The sequence below is a fragment of the Podarcis cretensis genome (assembly GCF_951804945.1).
Source record: "Podarcis cretensis genome assembly, chromosome: 9".
In the NCBI taxonomy this organism is placed as follows: domain Eukaryota; kingdom Metazoa; phylum Chordata; class Lepidosauria; order Squamata; family Lacertidae; genus Podarcis; species Podarcis cretensis.
The window spans coordinates 74,300,911-74,324,000 of NC_137178.1; the positions used below are offsets into that span (position 1 = coordinate 74,300,911).

At 48.8% G+C, this 23,090-nt stretch overlaps 2 protein-coding genes and 1 long non-coding RNA gene across 7 annotated transcripts in view; 2 read left to right on the top strand and 1 right to left on the bottom strand.

The window, feature by feature from the left end:
• The first annotated feature begins 4,356 nt into the window (after positions 1-4,356).
• On the top strand, positions 4,357-5,268 carry LOC307224694. 2 transcript variants are annotated; one of them, XR_013842690.1, is made up of 3 exons: positions 4,357-4,577; positions 4,924-5,098; positions 5,144-5,268. It is a non-coding gene; the product is annotated as an uncharacterized lncRNA (long non-coding RNA). The 2 variants fall into 2 exon arrangements; XR_013842691.1 differs by having other exon boundaries at positions 4,924-5,077; positions 5,123-5,227.
• Positions 5,118-19,250, bottom strand: STOML1 (stomatin like 1). The gene is made up of 7 exons (XM_079991774.1): positions 18,553-19,250; positions 16,269-16,375; positions 14,486-14,635; positions 13,625-13,828; positions 11,477-11,708; positions 8,562-8,789; positions 5,118-5,602 (listed from the first exon to the last, which is right to left on the bottom strand). The coding sequence occupies exons 1-7, from the start codon at positions 18,698-18,700 to the stop codon at positions 5,400-5,402; spliced, it is 1,272 nt and encodes a 423-aa protein (XP_079847900.1). The 5' UTR covers positions 18,701-19,250; the 3' UTR covers positions 5,118-5,399.
• Positions 19,251-21,062: 1,812 nt separating this feature from the next.
• Positions 21,063-23,090, top strand: part of PML (PML nuclear body scaffold) — a 29,646-nt gene continuing 27,618 nt past the window's right edge. Inside the window, exon 1 of one of the 4 annotated variants that reach the window (XM_079991628.1) lies at positions 21,063-21,272. The gene's annotated coding sequence lies outside the window, so the exon portion shown is untranslated. Of the gene's footprint in view, positions 21,306-23,090 lie in introns of all 4 variants that reach the window. The other 3 variants (XM_079991630.1, XM_079991629.1, XM_079991627.1) reach the window with 3 other exon arrangements.

Sequence of the window (23,090 nt, forward strand, 5' to 3'; positions counted from 1 at the left end):
TTTCAAATTTGAAAATAAGGGATCAGCAGCCTCGAAAATAAGGGATCAGCAAGGAATTTCCCGCAAAAAAGGGAATGTGTTGGGGGGGGGCTATGTGTTGGGGGGGGCAAGGATTTATTGGTGGGAGGACCAGATGGGAACTATCTGCAACACGACTGGTCCAGTGGCGTAGCGTGGGGGGTGCAGGGGGGGCGGCCGCACCGGGCGCAACATCTGGGGGTTAGGGTTAGGGGGCGCAAATCCACGGGTTAGGGGGCGCAAATTACTTGCCTTGCCCTGGGTGCTGACAACCCACGCTACGCCACTGGACTGGTCAGTTAGTTAAGTACAGTGGTACCTCAGGTTAAGAACTTATTTCGTTCTGGAGGTCTGTTCTTAACCTGAAGCAGCACTTTAGCTAATGGGGTCTCCCGCTGTGATTTCTGTTCTCATCCTGAAGCAAAGTTCTTAACCTGAAGTATTATTTCTGGGTTAGCGGAGTTCGTAACCTGAAGCGTCTGTAACCTGAAGCACCTGTAACCCGAGGTATCACTGTATTTGTACAGTGGTACCTCTGTTTAAGAACTTAATTCGTTCTGGAGGTCCGTTCTTAACCTGAAACTGTTCTTAACCTGAGGTACCACTTTAGCTAATGGGGCCTCCCACTGCCACTGTGCCTCCGCCACACGATTTCTGTTCTCATCCTGAAGCAAAGTTCTTAACCCAAGGTACTATTTGTAGGTTAGCGGAGTCTGTAACCTGAAGCGTATGTAACCCGAGGTACCACTGTATTTATTTCCTTGATTTAGTGGGGAGCTGCCCAAAATAGCTGCTCTATTTATTTTCCCTTAGCTTCTGTGCTGGCATTGCTGGTTCCTGCCCTGCCCGGCTGCTTTTTCTCATCTTAATAATATCTCTGTTTCTGTTGCAAGAGGAAGATCACTCACCACAAGGATTTATGAATACTGGCCACCATTCATTGCTGTTCCTCTTGAAATGCTACCTAAGAGTGTTGTTGTTGTTGTTTCCACACTGCCTATACCCATAGGTCTCAGGGCAGAGCACCGCACAAAGTTACAATATGCAAAGCACAAAATACATAATAAAAATAAACAAAACATCGCGATGGCCTGAGGTATTGCTCCATGGAACAGACTGTCTCAGAAGATGGCGGGATGCCGTGGAGAACCTTTGGAGAACCTTCCAACTCTAGGATACTATACTTTTCATGCCGGAGACTTCGGTTCTTATAATCTCCTGTTAAAAGCAGGTAATGGGAAAGGCCTTCTTCCTGAGACCCAACCGGCCTTGGCCCTAGGGCATTTTTTCTACCTGCTCTGCAGTTGATGAACCCCGAACTACAGTCCAGGTGTGGCAGCCACAGATAGGTTGTCATGAGGTGACAGTTGGCAGAGACTGTGCGAGAAAAGAGCAAGTTCATAACCGGAGTCATCAAATGCAGAGAGCGAGGACAAGCCCAGGGGGCAGGAGAAGCCTCACCACTTGTGCCCGAGATACCTGCCCTGAAAAAGGCACCTCAGAGTGCGTGGCGACAGCCCTCAAAGATGGAGCAGAGCCAGAGACGACTCCTCCCTCATAGAATCATAGCACTGGAGAGTTGGACCAAGGGCCATCCATTCTAGTCCAACCCCCTGCAAAACAGAAATCACGGCTAAAGAAACTCTAGCACAGGGGTAGGCAACCTAAGGCCCGTGGGTTGGATCCAGCCCAATCCCCTTCTAAATCCAGCCTGCAGACGGTCTGGGAATCAGTGTGTTTTCACATGAGTAGAATGTGTCCTTTTATTTAAAATGCATCTCTGGGTTATTTGTGGGGCCTGCCTGGTGTTTTTACATGAGTAGAATGTGTGCTTTTATGTAAAATGCATCTCTGGGTTATCTGTGGGGCACAGGAATTCGTTCACTATTTTTTTTTTTTTCAAAATATGGTCCGGCCCACCACATGGTCTGAGAGATGGTTGAAAAAAAGTTGCTGACCCCTGGTCTAGCAGATCTCTCTCCCCCCACACCTCTGTTTAAAATAACTTACCAGATTTTTTTCAATGAATCCGGGGACACTACAAATAAATAAATAAATAAATAAATAAATAAATAAATAAATAAAACACATTTGGGACGTTTATGCTGCAGCGATGGCGGTGGCAGAGGGGCAGCCGCTGCCTTGACTTCAGCCGCCATATTCCCCCTTCCTCCGGGGCTCCTATCTCCTTTCTCCACGAGCCTGGGCAGCCCCTGACTTGTTGGTTCTTCGGTGGTGGTGGTAGGGAAGCGGTGTGCAGTGGGTCAGGCATGGAAGGTGGAGGAGGGCCAAGATCGGCATTCCTACTTTCGTGCAAGCAGGAGGGTCGGGGATCCCTCAGCTGGGAAGGGAGGCTTCTCGTTGCTTAGCTGAGAGATCCCTGCCTCCTCCTGCTTGCACTCCAGCTCCGATAAGACAGCGAAGCGTCCCTTCGGAGCTGAGAGATCCCCATCCCCGCTGCTGCTTGCACACAACTAGGAGCTGAGAGCCAGTGTGGTGTACTCGTAATCTGGTGAACCGGGTTAAGAGCGGTTAAGAGCGGTGGGCTCGTAATCTGGTGAACCGGGTTCGCTTCCCCGCTCCTCCACATGCAGCTGCTGGGTGACCTTGGGCCAGTCACACTTCTTTGAAGTCTCTCAGCCCCACTCACCTCACAGAGTATTTGTTGTGGGGGAGGAAGGGAAAGGAGAATGTTAGCCGCTTGGAGACTCCTTAGGGTAGTGATAAAGTGGGATATCAAATCCAAACTCCTCCTCCTCCTCCTCTTCTTCTTCTCCTCCAATAGGCAGCATGAAGCCTCCCTTCACCACTTGGTTGCTGGGGTCAAGGAAGGTGGAGGCAGCCTGGAAGCTGCATCTTTGAGCCCCTGCACCACCATCTCATGGGGACTTCCGAGCAGCTCCTGAAGCCAGCCAGAGCCAACTGCTCCAGGCTACTGAGACTGCCACTGCTGCGTTTCCCGGGGACGTTAGATGAAATCTGGGGACATTCCGGGGATGGAATTTGTCTGGGGACATATTCGCAAATCCGGGGACTGTCCCCGGGAAATGGGGACGCCTGGTAACCCTAGTTTCAAAACCTCCAAGGTAGGAGAGCCCACCACCTTCTGAGGGAGTCTGTTCCATGGTTAAGCAGCTCGTACATCCTCCTTAAACTGGGGTGCCCAGAACTACTCACTTGGAGAAGCCAGATTGCTATTACTGTGTTAATGAGCAGGGGTGGGCAAGCCTTGCCCTGCCAGGGGCTGTGGGATCCCAGTTCCCATGAGCGTACAACCACCCACCCTGGCAACGGTCAACAACCAGGGAAGATGGGAGTTGGAGTCCTGCAACTCTGGAGTGCTCTCGCCCCTCCCTCACCGTCCTATAGTAAGTCAACCCCAAAAGAGCAGGAAGGTGACTGGTGACTCAGATGGGTGTGTGTAAATAAACCCAGCTCAGAGAAGAACCGGCACTGTGAGGACTTTCCCGTCTCTCCCCAATTCCCAAATTCAAAGACAATACATTGTTAACCAATTCCACATTTATGTGAATCAACAGAAATTGAGTTGGTTTAGTCATGAATGACGAGCACGCAGGAACATGTAGGAGACGTCTGCCTTTTTTAGCGTTGCTCTTAAAAACTCAAATGTTACTGGGATAACAGAGTTGGAACGGACCCCGCCCCCACCGATATACACATACGGACGGATGGACATACATTACACACCCTCTGCTATTGAATATACAGTGGTACCTCAGGTTAAGTACTTAATTTGTTCCGGAGGTCCGTTCTTAACCTGAAACTGTTCTTAACCTGAAGCACCACTTTAGCTAATGGGGCTTCCCGCTGCTGCCGCGCCACAGGAGCACAATTTCTGTTCTCATCCTGAAGCAATGTTCTTAACCAGAGGTAATATTTCTGGGTTAGTGGAGTCTGTAACTTGAAGCGTATGTAACCTGAAGCGTATGTAACCCAAGGTACCACTGTAATTGGTTTTAACTGTTTTTAATATTGTGTTTTGATTTTCCCCACACTAGAACTTCGGGACATCTAATGAATGTTGAGAGGGTTCAGGACAGCTAAAAGAAAAGACTTCTCCATGCAGCACAAAGTTAACCTATGGAACTCACTCCCACATGAGGCAGGGATGGCCGCCAACGTGGACGGCTTTAAGAGACAACTGGAAAAATTTGCGGAGATGGCTCTCAATGGCTACCAGCCATGAAGGCTAAGCTCTGTCTGCACAGCTGGAGGCAGCCATGCTTCTGCATGTTGCTGGAAACCACAAGAATTTGGCTCTTGTGCTCAGATCCTGCCTGCAGGTTTCCTTTTGGTGCAACCTGGCTGGCCACTGTGAGAACAGGATGCTGGACTAGATGGGCCATTGGCCGGATCCAGTGCAATGCTTCTTAGCTTCTTATGTTCTAAGATTCATGTAACCTTGAGATCACTTGCTGAGATCACTTGCTGAAGGGCAGATAAGAGACAATAATACCAATACAACTATTAGGTCAAACTTGTACAGAAAAAGGTGGCCCTTCCAACAGCCAGGCCCCAAGTTGTTTAGGGCTCTGTAGGTCATAAGCAAAGGGATGTGCGTGGCGCTGTGGGTTAAACCACAGAGCCTAGGACTTTGCCGATCAGAAGGTTGGCGGTTCAAATCCCTGCGACAGAGTGAGCTCCCGTTGCTCGGTCCCTGCTCCTGCCAACCTACCAGTTTGAAAGCACATCAAAGTGCAAGTAGATAAATAGGTACCGCTGTGGCGGGAAGGTAAACGGCGTTTCCGTGCGCTGCTCTGGTTTGCCAGAAGCGGCTTGGTCATGCTGGCCACATGACCTGGAAGCTGTACGCCGGCTCCCTCGGCCAATAAAGCGAGATGAGCGCCGCAACCCCAGAGTCGGTCACGACTGGACCTTTACGAGGTCATAAGCAGCACTTTGTGGAGTTTGAAAATAAACTGGGGATCCTGCACAATTGTTTCCATCACACGAAACACATGTTCCCCATAACTGGACCCAGTCAACAGTCTGGTTGTTGCACTAGAACTAACTCAAATAGCTACACAGGCTTTGTTCTGTTAGTAGTCACTTGAATAACGTAGACAGAGGCCAGAGAGAAAAGTATTGTTGACACTTTACTGAGCAAGCTGAAAAAACCTGGGTATCATTTGTGGAGAAAGGAAGAGAGGCTGTGTCTTTCTTAGTTCAGGCAGGGAGACACTTAACTAACATACAGGGTTAAAACTCCCTCAGAACCGCTACACCAGTAAGCATCATGCCACTCTGTCTGGTTGCTAAGCAACACCTTCCCGCCCCCTAGGTTAAGCTGGCTTCCCGAGGACAGAATTAACCCTTAGGCAGCAAACTGAATGATCCCTCCTCTTGGACTCCCAACATGTTCATCTTCGTGGCTTCATCACTTTGAAGAGCTCTTCCAGCTTGAGGGCTACACTCAGGTCTCCATGGACCTGAAGCCTCCCGCAGACGTAGGCATTCAAAGGATGGAGCTCTCCCAGAATGAAGGCCTCCAGGTCACTCTCAGACACCTCCAACACCACGTCGGGACTGTGGTCGGGCGGCCCAGGGCCTATTCGCCCACGTCCTGCAGGGGACAAAAGGGAGGAAGACCAGTAATTCAAATCAGGACAGCAGCTCTTGAAACTGGTGTTCACAAAATAATAGAAAAGGAAAATTTGTTGGAGGTTCGCTAGTCCAGGGCAGGAACTTCAGGGCAGTGTTTTAACTACAGCATCCCTGACTGATACCACTGTGTTAACATGGAATTTTGGTTAAATCCATTATACGTGAGGAGGGTGTCATATATTCAAGAAGCTAGCTGGCAAGAACTAGCTTAGGATGAACCTAACGGCTAAATGCTAAAGTGAAAAACAATTCCAGTTCTAACATGAGTTAGGCTGAGTCAGAGTTGAGTCAGGGTTTCCAGGGACTGTGGTTGGATGGGGAGCTGGGGTGGCAGAAACGGTTGGAGAGAGGATGAACAGCTAACATGATGTATATTTTGCCAGATTAGTGTCTGTCCTAACAGAAATGCTCCCACAGGATTTTTGGACTGTGTCCAGTAATGCTTTACTGAATAAACTAGGAGTTTGCTGTGGGCCTCTCTGTTGTTTGTTTGTTTGTTGTTATTTATTGAATTTTTTTTTAAAAATATTTTTTATTAAGTTTTAAAGATGACAACAAACAAAAAAAGAAAAACAAGTACACAAAAATACAAAGTTATAAAATACATGAAAAAGAAAAAGTTTCAAAAAAAAAGAAAAAAGAAAAAACACATTTAAGAAGAAAAAAAACCCCACAAAAATCCCTCTTTTTACTTCTCATCTTTGATTCACTTATTTTCTTGACTTCCTCACATCTCCCTTTTTTGTATCCCTGTTAAAAATTTAGTCAGCAAATTCATATCCAATTAATTTGTCTAATTATCCATCCAATCTTATTTTTAACCTTGTTGCTAGAACCCCTTCAATTCATTTCAATGCCATTAGCATTCAAAAATTTTACAATATTTCTGTAAGTAAATTTTAAATTTCTTCCAGTCTTCTTCCACCAACTCTTCTCCCTGGTCTCAGATTCTGCCAGTCATTTCCGCCATCTCCATATATTCCATTACTTGCATCTGCCTTATTTATTGAATTTATATACCGCTCTATACCCGGAGGTCTCAGGGCGTTTCACAGAACAAAATCAAAATACAAAACTTGAACCCCTCCAAAGAGAATTTCACACCGCTTTAACTACTTAGAAATTAGGCGTTTCGAAATTACTTATTGTAACTGTTGAGTGGATTTCTGTTTAGTTTTGAAATGCTGATATTTAATATTATTCTATATTATTTTAATGAATGTTGAATGTTATTTTATTTGCATATTGTATATTGTATTATGCATATTGTCTTATTTATATGATGTTAGCCGCTCGGAGCCTGGCTTTGGCTGGGGAGAGCGGGATACAAATAAAATTTATTTATTTACTTCCAGCAAAGGAGAGCCCATCCTGTCAAACAGCTCTCACTATTGAGGAGATGTCTCTATCATAAAATCATAGAATTGTAGAGGTAGGGGGGACTAACGGGCCGTCTAGTCCCCCCCCCCACAATGTGGGAATCACAGCTGAAGAACAACGTCACCGCCTAATGTTTAGGTGAATTCTGTTCCCCTGACATTTCCACCCGTTGGTTCCAGCCCTCCCCTCTGGAACAGCAGCCAAGAAAGTCTACTCCGCCTTCTGCAGAATGCACCTTTAAAAAATACAAAACCCACAACGTCAACATTAGGATTTGCACATTCCCTCTTTTGCCTGAGCAGTGAACACTGCTCTGTTCTGGCAGCCCTGTTTAGGGAAGTTTTTAATGACTGGTGTTTTAATGTATTTTTAATCTTTTGTTGGAAGCCACCCAGAGTGGCTGAGGAAACCCAGCCAGATGGGCAGGGTATTATTATTATTATTATTATTATTATTATTATTATATAACACACAGAACACTGTTACGCCCAGACTCTATGATCCCAACTCCACCCCACCCTGGCAGGTCCCGAGGACCCAAATGGCCACCTCAGATTGGCTGTTTCTCATGTGATGTAACTAACAGGTGGGCCCCCTGTGGTTTGCCCAACATGGCCATTTTCAGAGGCTTGGTAGACCTTCTCGGTGCTGTCGGTGGAGAAGCCCAACGGCTGGACACAATGTGCTGCCTTAGGGTCACCTAATTCCCAAAATGTACACATTGCTTGATTGTAAAAAACAACAAACACCCAACAAAGAGAAAACAATACAGTGGTACCTCAGGTTACATACACCTCAGGTTACATACGCTTCAGGTTACAGACTCCGCTAACCCAGAAATAGTGCTTCAGGTTAATAACTTTGCTTCAGGATGAGAACAGAAATCGTGCTCCGGTGGCGTGGCAGCAGCAGGAGGCCCCATTAGCTAAAGTGGTGCTTCAGGCTAAAAACAGTTTCAGGTTAAGTACGGACCTCTGGAATGAATTAAGTACTTAACCCGAGGTACCACTGTAAAATTATCAACAAGGAAAAATTAACAGCACCAAATTAAGACTTTCAAAAAGTTAAAATGACAATAGGCTAAAAACAGCTTAAAACTCACATCAACTTCCTAAGCATCTGGGTGCAAGCTTGTCTAAACAATAATGTTTTTGGCAGATGCCAAAAGGAGACAGCAAAGGCGCCTGTCTGGTGTCAATAGACAGGGAGATCCAAAGTGCAGGTGCCGCCACACTAAAAGGCCGATTTCTTATGAATGGGCATCATGTAGGCCCGACAACAGGGCCCTTCAAAGCGGTCAAATGGGCATATGTGGGGCAATGAGATCTCGTGGGTACTTGCCCCACTTGTCCCACTAGCCAATCAGCAGGCAGTGTAGATCTCTGGGCATAGGTATTCTATGCTGGCAAGGCCTCCTCACACCTGTCAGCAATCGTGCTGCAGCATTCTGCACTGACAGCACCTTCCAGATGATGAGTGAGGGAAGCCCCACAAGAGAGGGCCTTTGTCCATGGCTTCATTCAACAAAAGAAACTGACCTGAAGAGAGATCAATGAAATAAGTAGTAGTCTTTGCTCCACTGGCCAGCCGGACATTGATCTGGTAGCAGGCCTTGACCTGGTTCACTAAGGATTCGGACAAGCAACGCTCCAACACGGAGAGGTGCTCCTCAACTTTAAACTTCCTTCCTTCACTGCCGCCGCCTGGTTCTGTGTGGACAGCGTGCGGTGGCTCCTCCATCTCGTTCTCTACCTCCACATGTTCAGCTGGAGAAAAAGGGCAATTGGTACGGAGGTTATGGCAGGCGTGGCCAAAGCAGGGCCCTCCTCCAGCTTATAATTATTTGTTGCATTTATATCGCACCCTTTCCTGCAAGGAGCTTGAGGCTGCATACATGGTTTCCCCCTCCTTCTCCTCCTCACTGAATGCCCACCGCAACCCTGGGAGGTAGGTTAGGCTGAGAGGCAGGGTTTGGCCCCAAGGTCACCCACTCATGGCTAAGTGGAGGATTTGAACCCTGGTTTGTCCCGGGTCCTCAACCGACACTCTAACCCAGGGGTCAGCAAACGTTTTCAGCAGGGGGCCAGTCCACTGTCCCTCAGACTTTCTGGGGGGCCGGACTATATTTTGAAAAAAAAGAAGAAGAAAAGAACAAATTCCTATGCCCCACAAATAACCCAGAGATGCATTTTAAATAAAAGGACACATTCTACTCATGTAAAAACATGCTGATTTCCGGACTGTCCGCGGGCCAGATTGAGAAGGTGATTGGGCCAGATCCGGCCCCCAGGCCTTAGTTTGCCTACCCATGCTATAACCACTACACTGCACTGGCTCTCAGATGCAGAATAACTCCCATCAGCCCCAGATAGCATGGCCGTTGCCTACGGACAGACAGTGGTATTAATTAATTAGTGATCCTTATCATTATCAAATCCATATTGCGACCTTCCTCCCAACAAAGGAACTCGGAGGTTTTCCACACACAAGTGGCACATCTAAAAACAATTCCGACACATACTGGGAAAGATCTCTTCTTTAAAAGGCTTGTTGAAAAGGTGGTAGAGCTCATGTCTCCACTGTTGAAGGCAGTAAACGCGTCTGGGTACCAGTTGCTGGAAACCACAAGAGTGTCAGTACGCCTTTGAGCCAATGCCAACGACTGGGCTCAACAACTGGTTCTGCCCTGACTGGGCTGGGCGAACTGGAGGTGGAGGAGGAGTTTGGATTTGATTTATCACTACCCGAAGGAGTCTCAAAGCAGCTAACAATCTCCTTTCCCTTCCTCCCCCACAACAAACACTCTGTGAGGTGAGTGAGGCTGAGAGACTTCAGAGAAGTGTGACTGGCCCAAGGTCACCCAGCAGCTGCATGTGGAGGAGCGCGGAATCAAACCCAGTTCACCAGATTATGAGTCCACTGCTCTTAACCACACCACACTGGCTCTTCATCACACTTCCAGAGACCTTCCACTTTTGGAAATCAGGTCTAAGTGCAGTGGACCCACAACTGTGAGTTGTAAGCACCAAACTCAGCAGAGTATGAACAACAACAACAACGGAAGAAAGCTGTGAAGCATAACTTCTTTATTTACTAATAGCTACCGCAAACTAAAACTAAAGAGCTACAGGCATACCTCGGGTTGAAGTAGCTTCGGGTTAAGCATTTTTGGGTTGTGCTCTGCGGCGACCCGGAAGTACTGGAGTGCGTTACTTCCGGGTTTCGCCGCTCGTGCATGCGCAGACGCTCAAAATGACGTCACGCGCATGCGCGGAAGCAGCAAATCACGACCCACGCGGGTTGCGTTCGCTTCAGGATGTGAAAAGGGCTCTGGAATGGATCCCGTTCGCATCCAGAGGTACCACTGTACTGGCTTGCATGAGTGTTACAGCTCTGGAGAGCCAGTGTGGTGTAGTGGTTAAGAGCGGTAGTCTTGTAATCTGGTGAACCGGGTTCGATTCCCCGCTCCTCCACATGCAGCTGCTGGGTGACCTTGGGCCAGTCACACTTCTCTGAAGTCTCTCAGCCCCACTCACCTCACAGATCCAGTTACAGATAGGTAGCCGTGTTGGTCTGCCATAGTCAAAACAAAATAAAAAAATTCCTTCCAGTAGCACCTTAAAGACCAACTAAGTTAGTTCTTGGTATGAGCTTTCGTGTGCATGCACTTTCGTGTGCATGCACTTCTTCAGATGTGTATCTGAAGAAGTGTGCATGCACACGAAAGCTCATACCAAGAACTAACTTAGTTGGTCTTTAAGGTGCTACTGGAAGGAATTTTTTATTTTGTTTTCACCTCACAGAGTGTTTGTTGTGGGGGAGGAAGGGAAAGGAGAATGTTAGCCGCTTTGAGACTCCTTCGGGTAGTGATAAAGTGAGATACCAAATCCAAACTCTTCTTCTTCTCACTCAGCCATCTAATCACTACATAGATAACACTCAGACTCCCAGAGTCAGGCAGGAAGAGCAGTTTCTGCCCCCTCTTTTCCGAAAACATTGTCAGGAGATTCTTGCAATGGGAGAGGGTGAAAATGCACAAGGAGGAGAAAGGGCTCTTGAGCTTGGAGGTTGTGGGTGTCCTACAGGCATCTGGTCAGAAAGAACTGATGGGGCTGACCAGACGGAAACCTTTACCTGCCCTTAAGAGGCCAGTGCACAGGCTCTATGGCTGGCCCCTGTGAGAACAGGAAGCTGGACTAGATGGGCCACTGGCCTGATCCAGCATGCTCCTTTTGTTTTGTTGCAAACTGGTCAAAGGTTGCCCCATGTGCTTCATGGCTCAAGCAAGGATTCCAGTCGAGGTCTCCCTAGTCCAAGCCCAACGCTACACTGTTATATTACAATGGTATTACACCAAGGAGTGACTAGGGATAAACAGTAAGGGATGGCTGCCCTAAGAAATTATTAATATTATTATTTTACTAAGTCATGCTTGGGGAACTGACGTGGTCACCTGTCTCAAAATCTCCATTTGGACTGGTGGCCGCAGCTGCCAGGGTCTTGCCAAAGAACTGAAGAGCCAGCTGCTGAATGGTGCTGTCCAGCCCTTCCAATCCTGGGATCGGGGGCCTTGAGCCCGGCGCCTGTGGGACAGTCTCCTGGGACGCCTGGAGGACGCTTCCCAGTATCAGTTCCACCCTGTCCACCTCAAGGCCCCAAGACCTGGTGATGTCATTGATTTCCACCTAGAAAGAAGAGAAGGCAGGGAATTTAGATCAAGGGCATGCGGAAACTGGGACCCTGCAGGTATTCATGGAATTGTAGAATTGTATAGTTGGAAGAGAACTAAAGGGTCATCTAGCCCAGGCATGTACAACACATCAATCACGATTGAGGAGTCAATTGCGGGATTGTTTCTCGTCGATCGCAGAGAAAGAAAAGCCTTTCTCCACAGCTTTGGACGCAGCTGCTGTTTCTCTACCTGAGCCTCCTAGCCTTACTTCCCGCTCTGTGCTGCGCTCTCGGGGGTTAGAGCGTCGGTGGTGGGGTGAGCAGGGCATGGCACCCTGAGGGAGGGCTGGGGTGTTTGTGTGTGGGGTGTTCTCGCCTGGGGATCTGGGGAGCATGGTCTCAGTGTGGCGATCACACAGGGTCCCCGGACATTTAACGGCCTATTGATCCCTGTGCCACCACTGTGCTCGCTTCCCCGCTGCCACCAACCAGTTACTCTCTGGTAAAAACAGAGTCCAGTCAGTTGTTAAAAGTGAACCAAAAAAACCCAAGTTTATTTTACAAACATTAACAAGTTTATGGTTTCTCAGATAATATTCCTCTCAGTATCTTAACTTTAGTGTCTTTACCGGCCTATACCTTCCTAATAGGGACGCGGGTGGCACTATGGGTTAAACCACAGAGCCTAGGACTTGCTGATCAGAAGGTTGGCAGTTTGAATCCCCGTGACGGGGTGAGCTCCCGTTGCTCGGTCCCTGCTCCTGCCAACCCTAGCAGTTCGAAAGCACGTCAAAGTGCAAGTAGATAAATAGGTAAACGGCATTTCCGTGCGCTGCTCTGGTTCACCAGAAGTGGCTTAGTCATGCTGGCCACATGACCCGGAAGCTGTACGCCAGCTCCCTCGGCCAATAAAGCGAGATAAGCGCCGCAACCCCATGACTGGACCTAATGGTCAGGGGTCCCTTTACCTTTTTACCTTCCTAATACCTTCTGACTGATTATCTCAACTGTTTGACTAATGCCTAACAAATTCTCTCACTCTCTCACAGACTAGCCCAACCCACAGACTTATCTTCTCTGTCTCTTCTAACTCCAGACGGTCTTCTCAACAACTCTAACTCACTAAAAAACCTCTGTGCTTAAACCTTATATATCTGCCCCCTGGGTTCCCATTGGTTAGTCATTTTACAATTAGTTAACCCTTTCCCTATGAACCCAGTATGATGTCACACACATAGGAGGGCAAACGCCACACTAAGCAGGCGAGGGGGTGCAAAATCTGCTCCCTCACGCAGTTGGCAAGGGAATGAATGGGCAGGAGGGCACGTGGGAGGGAGGGAGAGAGGGAAGGAAGGTGTCATCTCAGAGTGGGGCTACCATAGCCAGGCAAAGGGCGCCGTGGGAGAGATGAGGCAGTACCCAAGCACGCTTCAGACCCCTCTGGAAGGATATGGAGAGGCAGCGTATAATACCAACCGCGCCCCATTTGCGGCTGGGGCAACAGCCTCTGGGAGCCCCAGAAAGCAAGGATATACATTTTTTAAATCAGAATTTATCAGAGTGCCTCTGAGCATGTGCAGAGTGTTCCTCCCCACCACCTGGTAGCCTTGGGATTTCTCACCGTGGCAGAAGGAGCTATGTCTCTCGCGTGTGTTCTGCCCCTCATATGACCTGCTGCCCCTGCAGATATTCCTTCTGCTCACTGCCACCCCCAGCATTCCCCTCCCTCTCTCCCAACCCAGCCCACGTCGCTAGGGAGCGAGAGGCGGGCGCCAGTCAAGCCAGCCCACAGGAAACACCAACACATTCTCTCTTTTTTAAGCAGAGTCCCAGCCTCACCTCTCTCTCTCTCTCTCTCTCTGTGTGTGTGTGTGTGTGTGTGAGAGAGAGAGAGAGAGAGAGAGAGAGATTGATTAGCAGATATTTTTACCAGGAGCTGGTCTGCGATCCGCAGCTTCTCTGTTTGAATCTCCCGCAGGTACTTCTTAAGCACAATCTTGGTCATGGCATTCTGGGCCGTCATCCGCGTGGCAAGGTTGAGATCTTTCACCATCATGACTGACAGCAGCGGATCCCAAACACGGAACTGGACATCAGCCCCCACAGAGACCCACGCTCCATCCCGAGAAGTCAGCTATAAAGGCCAGAGACAGTCGCAGTGAACTTTGTGATCCTCGCAGGGAAACTTTCCCTGAGCAATTCCTTCAAGCGCAATGGAAATAAATAAACCGCTTACAGCAGCAGTTTTGGGGGGCTGCTGTCTCCTTGCTTCCAAAAACTCATTCCTGGTGCCCTTTCCCCACTCTAGAAAAACATTATTCAGAGCAGCGGTTTGCACAACCCACTAAGGAAGATAATAACATAATAAAATTCAAAACAGTATGTATAAGTTGCACATTTGTTTAAAATCCAATTTAAACAACGTAGCACAATTAATTCAACAAAACCGATAAACTTGATCCAGCTGTTCAAAGCCTGGTAATCATTTGCACCTCCTTACCTGCCTCCCCCTGGGACCCTACTGCCCACTCTGGTGACCACACTGCCCTATAGCATCCTTCATCCTAAAGCTCCCATCAGACCCAACCAGCATGGCCAAGAGTCAGAGCTGATGGGAGCTGTAGTCTCACATCTGGAGGGCAACAGCTTCCCCACCCCAGCACTGATTTTCCACTGTTGCCCCCCCCCCTTCTCCTGCACTGCTCTGAGCTTTCACCCCGACCGGCTCCCTTGGGTGTCCAGGGCAGCATCGCTCTTTGGAGAAGCTTCTTTTGAGGCAGCAGCAACATGCCTTGCATGGCGGGATGCTGAAGGCCCGTGTCCGGAGGTCCACCAGCTGCCAGTGATCAATAAAGGGCAGCACCAAAACCACCCCTGGCCCTTGGGGGGCTCGGATCCGCCCCAGACGGAACACGATCATTCGCTCATAAGTAGGCACTATCTGGAAAGGAAATGGAAAGAGAAGCACTGAGAGGTGCAAATATGATCAAAAGGAAGGCTCTTTGCATTCCCACCCTGCGGAACCGCTAGACGTCAGAGTAGACAATACAGTGGTACCTCGGGTTAAGTGCTTAATTCGTTCCGGAGGTCTGTACTTAACCTGAAACTGTTCTTAACCTGAAGCACCACTTTAGCTAATGGGGGCCTCCCGCCGCCGCTGCACAATTTCTGTTCTCATCCTGAAGCAAAGTTCTTAACCTGAGGTACTATTTCTGGGTTAGCGGAGTCTGTAACCTGAAGCGTCTGTAACCTGAGGTACCACTGTACTGGGCCCAACAGATAAATAGTCTGGCCTGGTTTAAGGCAGCTCCCTGTGATCTAGTAAAGTCAAACCTCTGATTGAAAAATATTTCAGGTGTTTCTTGTGAGATTGTTTAGGGATTCGGGGGAGGATATATTGTCTAAGATATCCTATCCCAACTTGTCTGTACAAGTTCAACAAAATCAGCAGAGTTAACATTCCCCTTTTAAACACACGCACAGCAGATCGCTTGCTCAGACTCGTTAGAGTCTCTGTAAATATTTCCTGGTATTTCCCCCGTTTAATCCCTCCTAAAATAAGACGCTACACAGTCTTCTGCAAAGTATAAAACATTTACTCACAAATAATCATCTGTTCACGCAAAGGCAGACTTAAAGGTTAGAACATAGTTTAAATGTGGTGACTATCTCCTTATGGGAGAAAGCCCCCCTTCTCTTCTCTCGGCCTGGAGCCAAGGTGCATTTCAGTACAGTCATACCTCGGGTTGAATGTGCTTCAGGTTGAGCGCTTTCGGGTTGCGCTCCACAGCGACCCAGAAGTAATGGAGCACGTTACTTCCGGGTTTCGCCGCTCGTGCATGCGCTCAAAATGACGTCATTCACATGTGTGGAAGCGGCAAAACACGACCTGTGCACGTGCCGTCGCGTCTTACCATAGTTGTCAACTTTCAGATTTGAAAATAAGGGATCAGCAGCTCTAGTAAGAGATCAGCAGCTCTAATAAGGGATCAGCAGATCTACGGGATATCTAACAATCTGGGATAGCAGCAGGAAACGGCGCTGGAATAAGGGTATTTCCCGCAAAAAAAGAGAAGGGAAGGTTGACAGCTATGCATCTTACATTCTGTTCAGTATGCAAACTGGGCTCCGGAACGGATCCCGTTCGCATCCCGAGGTACCACTGTACTGCTGTTGTTAAGATGGCATCGATAGAGACAAGAGAAGACAAGATGGTCTCCAAGTCTGTGCTTCTGGTTCTTTCTACTTCAGGAGAGGCTACGTCCATCTCAACTTACACATAGGAAGTTTCGTCTCAGTCTCAGGCTGGAGGACTGAGACAACCTTCATGTCTACTCTAGCCATGTTATGTTTGACTGCACCTGATTCTTACATCCCACATTTCTGCCTTAGACAAATGGAGGAGAGGGCTCTCGATGGCCACTAGCAATGTCAGTGCTATAGGGGACCTGCATTAGGGCTAATCTTGGAGAAGAGGGATTTGCAAGGGAGCTGAAACTGATTGGTTGGAACCTCCCTCCCTCCCATCCACCCAAAGCAAACAGGCGCCAGGTCCCCCCATCTCCGGTTCCTACCTTCAGAACAAACCAGGCCGAGATGGGGAAGAGGAGGACTGTGACCAGCAACACAAAAGTGGTGACCACCCCATGGCAAACCCATGACAAACACTCTTGAGGGGGATCTGAGGAAAACAAAGAGAAGCAAACTAATTAATGCACATTCATAGAGCACCCCCCCAAAAAAATCCTGGGAACTATAGTTTACCCCTCACACAGCACCGTTTCCCAGCACCCTTTACAAACTGCTGTTCCCAGGAAGCTATGTGCTGTCAAGGTGTGGTGTGGGTAGAAGAACACAAGAAGGCCGCATCCTGGACCCAGCCAATGGCCCATCCTGTTCTCACAGGGACCGGGCAGATGCCTCCATGGGCAGCGCAAAGGCAGGACCTCTGAAGGGCCGGGCAGGGTCTCCATCTGGTCAGCCTAATGTAGGGATGCATTGAATTTATATACCTCCCTTCATCCGAAGATCTCAGGGCTGTTCACAAGGTACAGGATAAAAGCACAAATAAATAGTCTAAACAAAAACAAAACAGAACACAACCCCTGCACAAAAATATTTAAAAGGCCATAGAATATTAACCAGCCAAAGGCCTAGTTGAAGAGGAGCGTTTTCGCCTGGTGCCTAAATGTGTATAATGAAGGCACCAGCCAAACCTCCCTGGGGAGAGCATTCCACAAACGACGAGCCACTGCAGAAAAGGCCCTGTTCTCGTGTTGTCACCCTCTGGATCTCTCGTGGAGGAGGCACACAAAGAAGGACCTCAGAGGATGATCTCAGGGTCCGGGAAGGTTCATATGAGGAGAGGTGGTCCTTGAGGTTTTGTGGCCCTGAGCCATTTAAGGCCTTATAGCAGGGGACAGCAAACTTTTTCAGCAGGGGGACGGTCCACTGTCCCTCAGACCTTGTGGGGGGCTGGACTATATTTTGAAGGCAAAAAAAATGAATGAATTCCTATGCCCCACAAATAACTCAGAGATGCATTTTCAATAAAAGCACACATTCTACTCATGTAAAAAACATGCTGATTCCCGGACCGCCCACAGGCCAGATTTAGAAGGCGATTGGACCGGATCCTGCCCCCGGGCCTTAGTTTGCCTACCCATGCTTTATAGGTCAGAACCAGCACTTTCCATTGGGCCCAGAAAATAAGTGGCAGCAACTGCAGTTTGGCCAAGATCGGTGCAATATGCTCAAACCATCTTGCTCCAGTGATCAAGCTGGCTGCCGACTTCTGCCCTGGCTGGATTTTCTGAACTGTCTTCAGGGGCAGCCCTATGTATAAACACGTTGCAGTAATCTAACCTTAAAAAGTTACCAGAGCACAGACAACAGTACAGTATCTCTAATCCACACCACATAATCATAGAGTTGAAAGGGACCCCTGGGTCATCTAGTCCAGTGTTTCCCAACCTTTGGTCTCCAGCTGTTTATGGACTACAATTCCCATCATCCCTGACCACTGGGTCTTGCTAGCTAGGGGTGATGGGAGTTGTAGTCCAAAAACAGCTAGAGGCCAAAGGTTGGGAAACACTGATCTAGTCCAACCCCCTGCAAAGCAGAAATCTCAGCTGAAGCATCCATGACAGATGGCCACCTAACCGCTGCTTTAAAACCACCAGGAAAGAGAGTCCACAACTTCCCCAAGGAGACCACTCCACTGTTGACCAGCTCTTACTGGTATTTAGTTGGAAATTCTTTTCTTGTAACTTGAAGCCAGTGGTTCGAGTCCTACCCTCCAAAGTGGGATAAAACTAACTTCCATGTGACAGCCCTCTAAATATTTGAAGATGGCTATCGTATCTTCTCCCAGTCTCCTCCTTTTTCAAGCTAAACCTACCCCGTTCCTTCAACCATTCCTCATAAGGCTTGGCTTCTTGACCCTTGATCATCTTGGTTGCCTTCCTCTGCACATGTTCCAGCCTATCAACACCCTCCTTAAATTGTGGTGCCCAGAATTGGACACAATATTCCTGCTGTGGTCTTACGAAGGTGGAATAGAGGGGTACTATTAGTTCCCTTGATCTGAACACCATACTTCTGTTGATGCTGCTGAGAATAGCATCCGCTTTTTTTGTTGCTGCATCACACTGTTGGCTCATGTTAAGCTTGTGGTCTCCTAAGAACCCTGGATCCTTTTCACTTGTCATAATAAAGAGTAAAGGTGGGCTCTCGCTTGCATGCTCTCCCTGTAGGCTTCCCCAGTGCATCTGATTAGCTTATCTGGGACAGGGATGATGCAGACCTTTGATCTTATCCAGTTGGACTTTTCTCCTATCTTCAAACCCAGCCACTTACCTGTTCCCTCCTGCATCAGCTTCAGTGTGTTCCATGTGCGCCCAGGTGGAAAGAAAGCCTTCCGAGGTTCATCTGGCCAGTTGCCCGACTGCTGGTACTGGTCAGTGTCTCCTAATGGCAATGCTTGGTATCCTGACCGGCTGAACATGTTCTGGTTAGCTCCCAAGTTACTGGTAGCTCTCTTAGTTTTCCCCCTTTATGTGCATTATAAAGAGCCCTGCATCCTTTAACTCTGCAAAGACAAAGCATCAGCAGAAAGATGTCTGCATGCAGTTTCTGCTTGGAACATACCTCCTTGTTTTGATGCCTCTTTTGTTTGCACGAAATGCCCTGTTTTATGTTTTCAGAAATGCTTTTTGTACTGCTGTAAACATCAGCGCTCCCACAGCGTGAACATTAGAAATAGAGGGAACGACTGCCCACTTATCCACAGGAAAAAGCTCCAACATGAGCGTTAAAGCCTGAGTTGTAGCCATGTCAACAAGAAATCTAAAATCTTCATCCTCATCCGCTCTTCTTTCGGATTTTCTGCCCCTGAGCAATCAGCAATTGCACTGTGTTCAAGAAATCACACACTGGCACTATGAATGCATTTTGCACCTCAGTTGAAATCGTTTTGCATTAGAAGCACATTTGCACTCAACACTTTTTCTCTGATCACAGGAGAGCAGATGGTGCGTCTCTTCTCCTTCCTGTTTGGTCAGTTACACTGGACAAGTGACACAAACAACAAGCAGAGGAAGGAGGCCGGCGTGGGAGTGCTTTTTAATTCCAGGGAGCTGCAAGACTTACTCCCTCTGCCATCAGGTGGACTTCGGTGCATTAAGGGGTCAGCAACCTTTTTCAGCCGTTGTCCCTCAGACCTTGTGGGGGGCCGGACTATATTTTTTTTGGGGGGAAATGAACAAATTCCTATGCCCCACAAATAACCCAGAGGTGCATTTTAAATAAAAGCACACATTCTACTCATGTAAAAACACCAGGCAGGCCCCACAACTAACCCAGAGATGCATTTTAAATAAAAAGACACATTCTACTCATGTAAAAACATGCTAATTCCAATTGAGAAGGTGATTGGGCCACATCCGGCCCCGGGGCCTTAGTTTGCCTACCCCTGCATTAAGAGCCTGTGGGAAGCACATGGGTTTCTAAAGTCCGATGCCAACTTTGAAATCTCAGCGTCCCCTTGCAAGCTTCTGCCGACAAGCTATGAAAGGCAGCAGAGTCAAAGAGCTGTAGGATGGGAAGGGGTCTCAGGGGGTCATCTAGCCCAACCCCTTGCAGCGCAGGAAAAACAGCACAGAGATCATTGTGTATCAGTAGCCTGGCCTGGGTTCCAGATATGCTAGATGAATCCCAAGCTGGAATTAAGATTGTTGGAAGAAATATCAACAACCTCAGATATGCAGATGACACAACCTTGATGGCAGAAAGTGAGGAGGAATTAAAGAACCTTTTAATGAGGGTGAAAGAGGAGAGTGCAAAATATGGTTTGAAGCTCAACATCAAAAAAACGAAGATCATGACCACTGGTCCCATCACCTCCTGGCAAACAGAAGGGGAAGAAATGGAGGCAGTGAGAGATTTTACTTTCTTGGGCGATATGATCACTGCAGATGGTGACAGCAGTCCCAAAATTAAAAGACGCCTGCTTCTTGGGAGAAAGGCGATGGCAAACCTAGACAGCATCTTAAAAAGCAGAGACATCACCTTGCCAACAAAGGCCCATATAGTTAAAGCTATGGTTTTCCCAGTAGTGATGTATGGAAGTGAGAGCTGGACCATAAAGAAGGCTGATTGCTGAAGAATGGATGCTTTTGAATTATGGTGCTGGAGGAGACTCTTGAGAGTCCCATGGACTGCAAGAAGATCAAACCTCTCCATTCTGAAGGAAATCAGCCCTGAGTGCTCACTGGAAGGACAGATCCTGAAGCTGAGGCTCCAATACTTTGGCCACCTCATGAGAAGAGAAGACTCCCTGGAAAAGACCCTGATGTTGGGAAAGATGGAGGGCACAAGGAGAAGGGGACGACAGAGGACGAGATGGTTGGACAGTGTTCTCGAAGCTACCAGCATGAGTTTGAGCAAACTGCGGGAGGCGGTGGAAGACAGGAGTGCCTGGTCCATGGGGTCACGAAGAGTCGGACATGACTAAACGAATAAACAACAACAAAGGGGTTCACCCTAAAGCTACAGTGCAGCGTTTCTAAAGCAAACCTGATGCACCCACTTTCCGATTCCGGGCGCTGCAGTTTACCCTTCCCTAACTTCCCATCGCCACCAGCCCTTAAACTACAGTAGCCAGAATCCTTCGCGATGAAAAAAATATATGCTTTAAAGCCATCGCATGTACACACAGCCTTGTAGCGAGGCCGCCGGACTCTGCGCTGCACGGGCTCGTCGTTGCAACAGCCGCTCCCTGGGATGCTATGCAAGTCCTGCCGGACGCAGCGCGGCCTTTTCCTATTTGTTACTCCCGGGTAAATGCATGCTTAGCCCCGAGAAAGCACCTGAAGCGGCGCGAAGAATCCCCGGGAGCCGGATGCCGCTGCAGGCGGGCCGGGCCAGCGCTGCTCCTCCCTCCCGGAGGGCCCTCCTTTCCCGGCAGCCCCGAGCTGCTTCCTCCGCCGCCTCCTCGCAGGGACAAAGCGAAAGTGAACCCAGACGCCGCCGCCATCCCCAGACGCGGGTGCTGCTCCGCGATCCGGACACCGCTGCAGGTCGCGCCTTTCAGCTGAGTTCCTTTGAATTGCGTGCGTGGCTGTGTTTTATTTATGCATTAACTTTTATTTATTTATGCATTAACTTTTATTTATGCATTGCGTCGATACGCCACGTCTTGGCTCTCCGGGGAGCGCAAGGGGGCGTGCACGGTCCCTCCCTAGCCCCCATTTCACTCCCACAACAAACCGTGTGAGGTCGGTTGCACTGAAAAAAAGGAGGGACTGGCTCCCAAGGTCACCCAGGGAGCTTCACGGCGGGGGGAGGGGGAAGGATTTGAACCCTAGAATCGTAGAGGCGGGAGGGACCCTGAGGGTCATCTAGTCCAACCCCCTGTGATGTCCTGATCTCTCCAACCCTCTAGATTCCTTTCCCTCCTCCGAAGAATGGGGGGGGGGGCTTGGCTTGGCTTGGCTGAATCTGCGGGGCCTGTGTAACTCAACAACCTCCTATAATGCCAAAAGGGGGGGGGGCTCTGTGCCTGGAGATGGGGGGCGGGGGGGGAGTGGATCTTGCCCGCTGTGCCAGCCCCTCCCATGCAGACACACTTTATCTGCTTTTTCTGGACGCAACAGCCTCTTAATGCGCAGCTGGGTGACACCTCCTATAGATCAGGGGGGAAAGGGACCTTTGGGCACGCAGGTGCTGTTGGACTACAGTTCCCATCGGCCCCTGCCAGTGTGGACAAAGGTCAGGAACGAGGGAATCCTCCAAAAGCAGGGGTCAGCAAACTTTTTCAGCAGGGGGCCAGTCCACTGTCCCTCAGACCTTGTGGGGGGGACGACTATTTTGGGGAGGAGAAATGAACGAATTCCTATGCCCCACAAATAACCAGAGGTGCATTTTAAATAAAAGGGCACATTCGACTCATGTAAAAACATGCTGATTCCCAGACCGTCCGCGAGCTGGATTTAGAAGGCGATTGGGCCAGATCCAGCCCCGGGCCTTAGTTTGCCTATCCATGTCCAAAAGGTTCCGAAAAGGGCCGCCAAAATGACCAGGGGGTCAGAGTGCCGCCCTAGTGAAAGCTGTGGCTCATCTCCCGCTTGCAGGTTCCCACAGGCAACTGTTCAGATGCTAAAAGAACAGGATGTTGAACTAAATGGGCCACTGGCCTCATCCAGCAGCCTCTTCCCTTGCTCTTAGGAATTGTCATACACGTGTCTGCCTCTCTTCAAGTGACAGAGTGCCTGACTTCACTTACTCTGAATTGTGGTATGCAAAAACCCTTTCCCACAGTTGAGCCCCCCCTGCCTGGACGTCTGCCCCACAGGATGGCCCTGAGTGTAATGTATAGTGCAACTTCCTAGGTTCCGGGGGCTGGGGGGGGGGCTGTGGGCCTCCCAGTGTTCTTGGACTACTCTGTGCACGCCCACCATTCCCTGAGCACCAGCCATGATGTCCGGGGCCCAAGGGAAATGGAGGCCGACAAGATCTGGAGGGCCACAGCTTCCTGGTTTGTATTCCTATATCAGTCCATCAATCTTGTTTGTCAGTTCTTTCGTTTCCTCCTCCTCCTCCTCCTCTTCCAGTTCATTAGAAATGCAGCTGTATTAATATCCCACTTTTCCAGGTTCCATTCAGATTGCACACAGAGCCTATCCTTTTTCATCTGCGCCTCCACTCCTGGTTTCCCTTTTGTTTTTCCAAAATCAAAGCTCCAGTATTTGGCAGCTCTGTTCCTTCAAGCCTTTGCACACCGATTGGCAACTCTGCCATTGCGTTCTGTCTTCTTAAAAGCCATCCATAGTTCCATAGTTTAACTGCGCTGCCTTAAGAAGAACTTTCTTTGATCTGCCCAGAATCTTCCAACATTG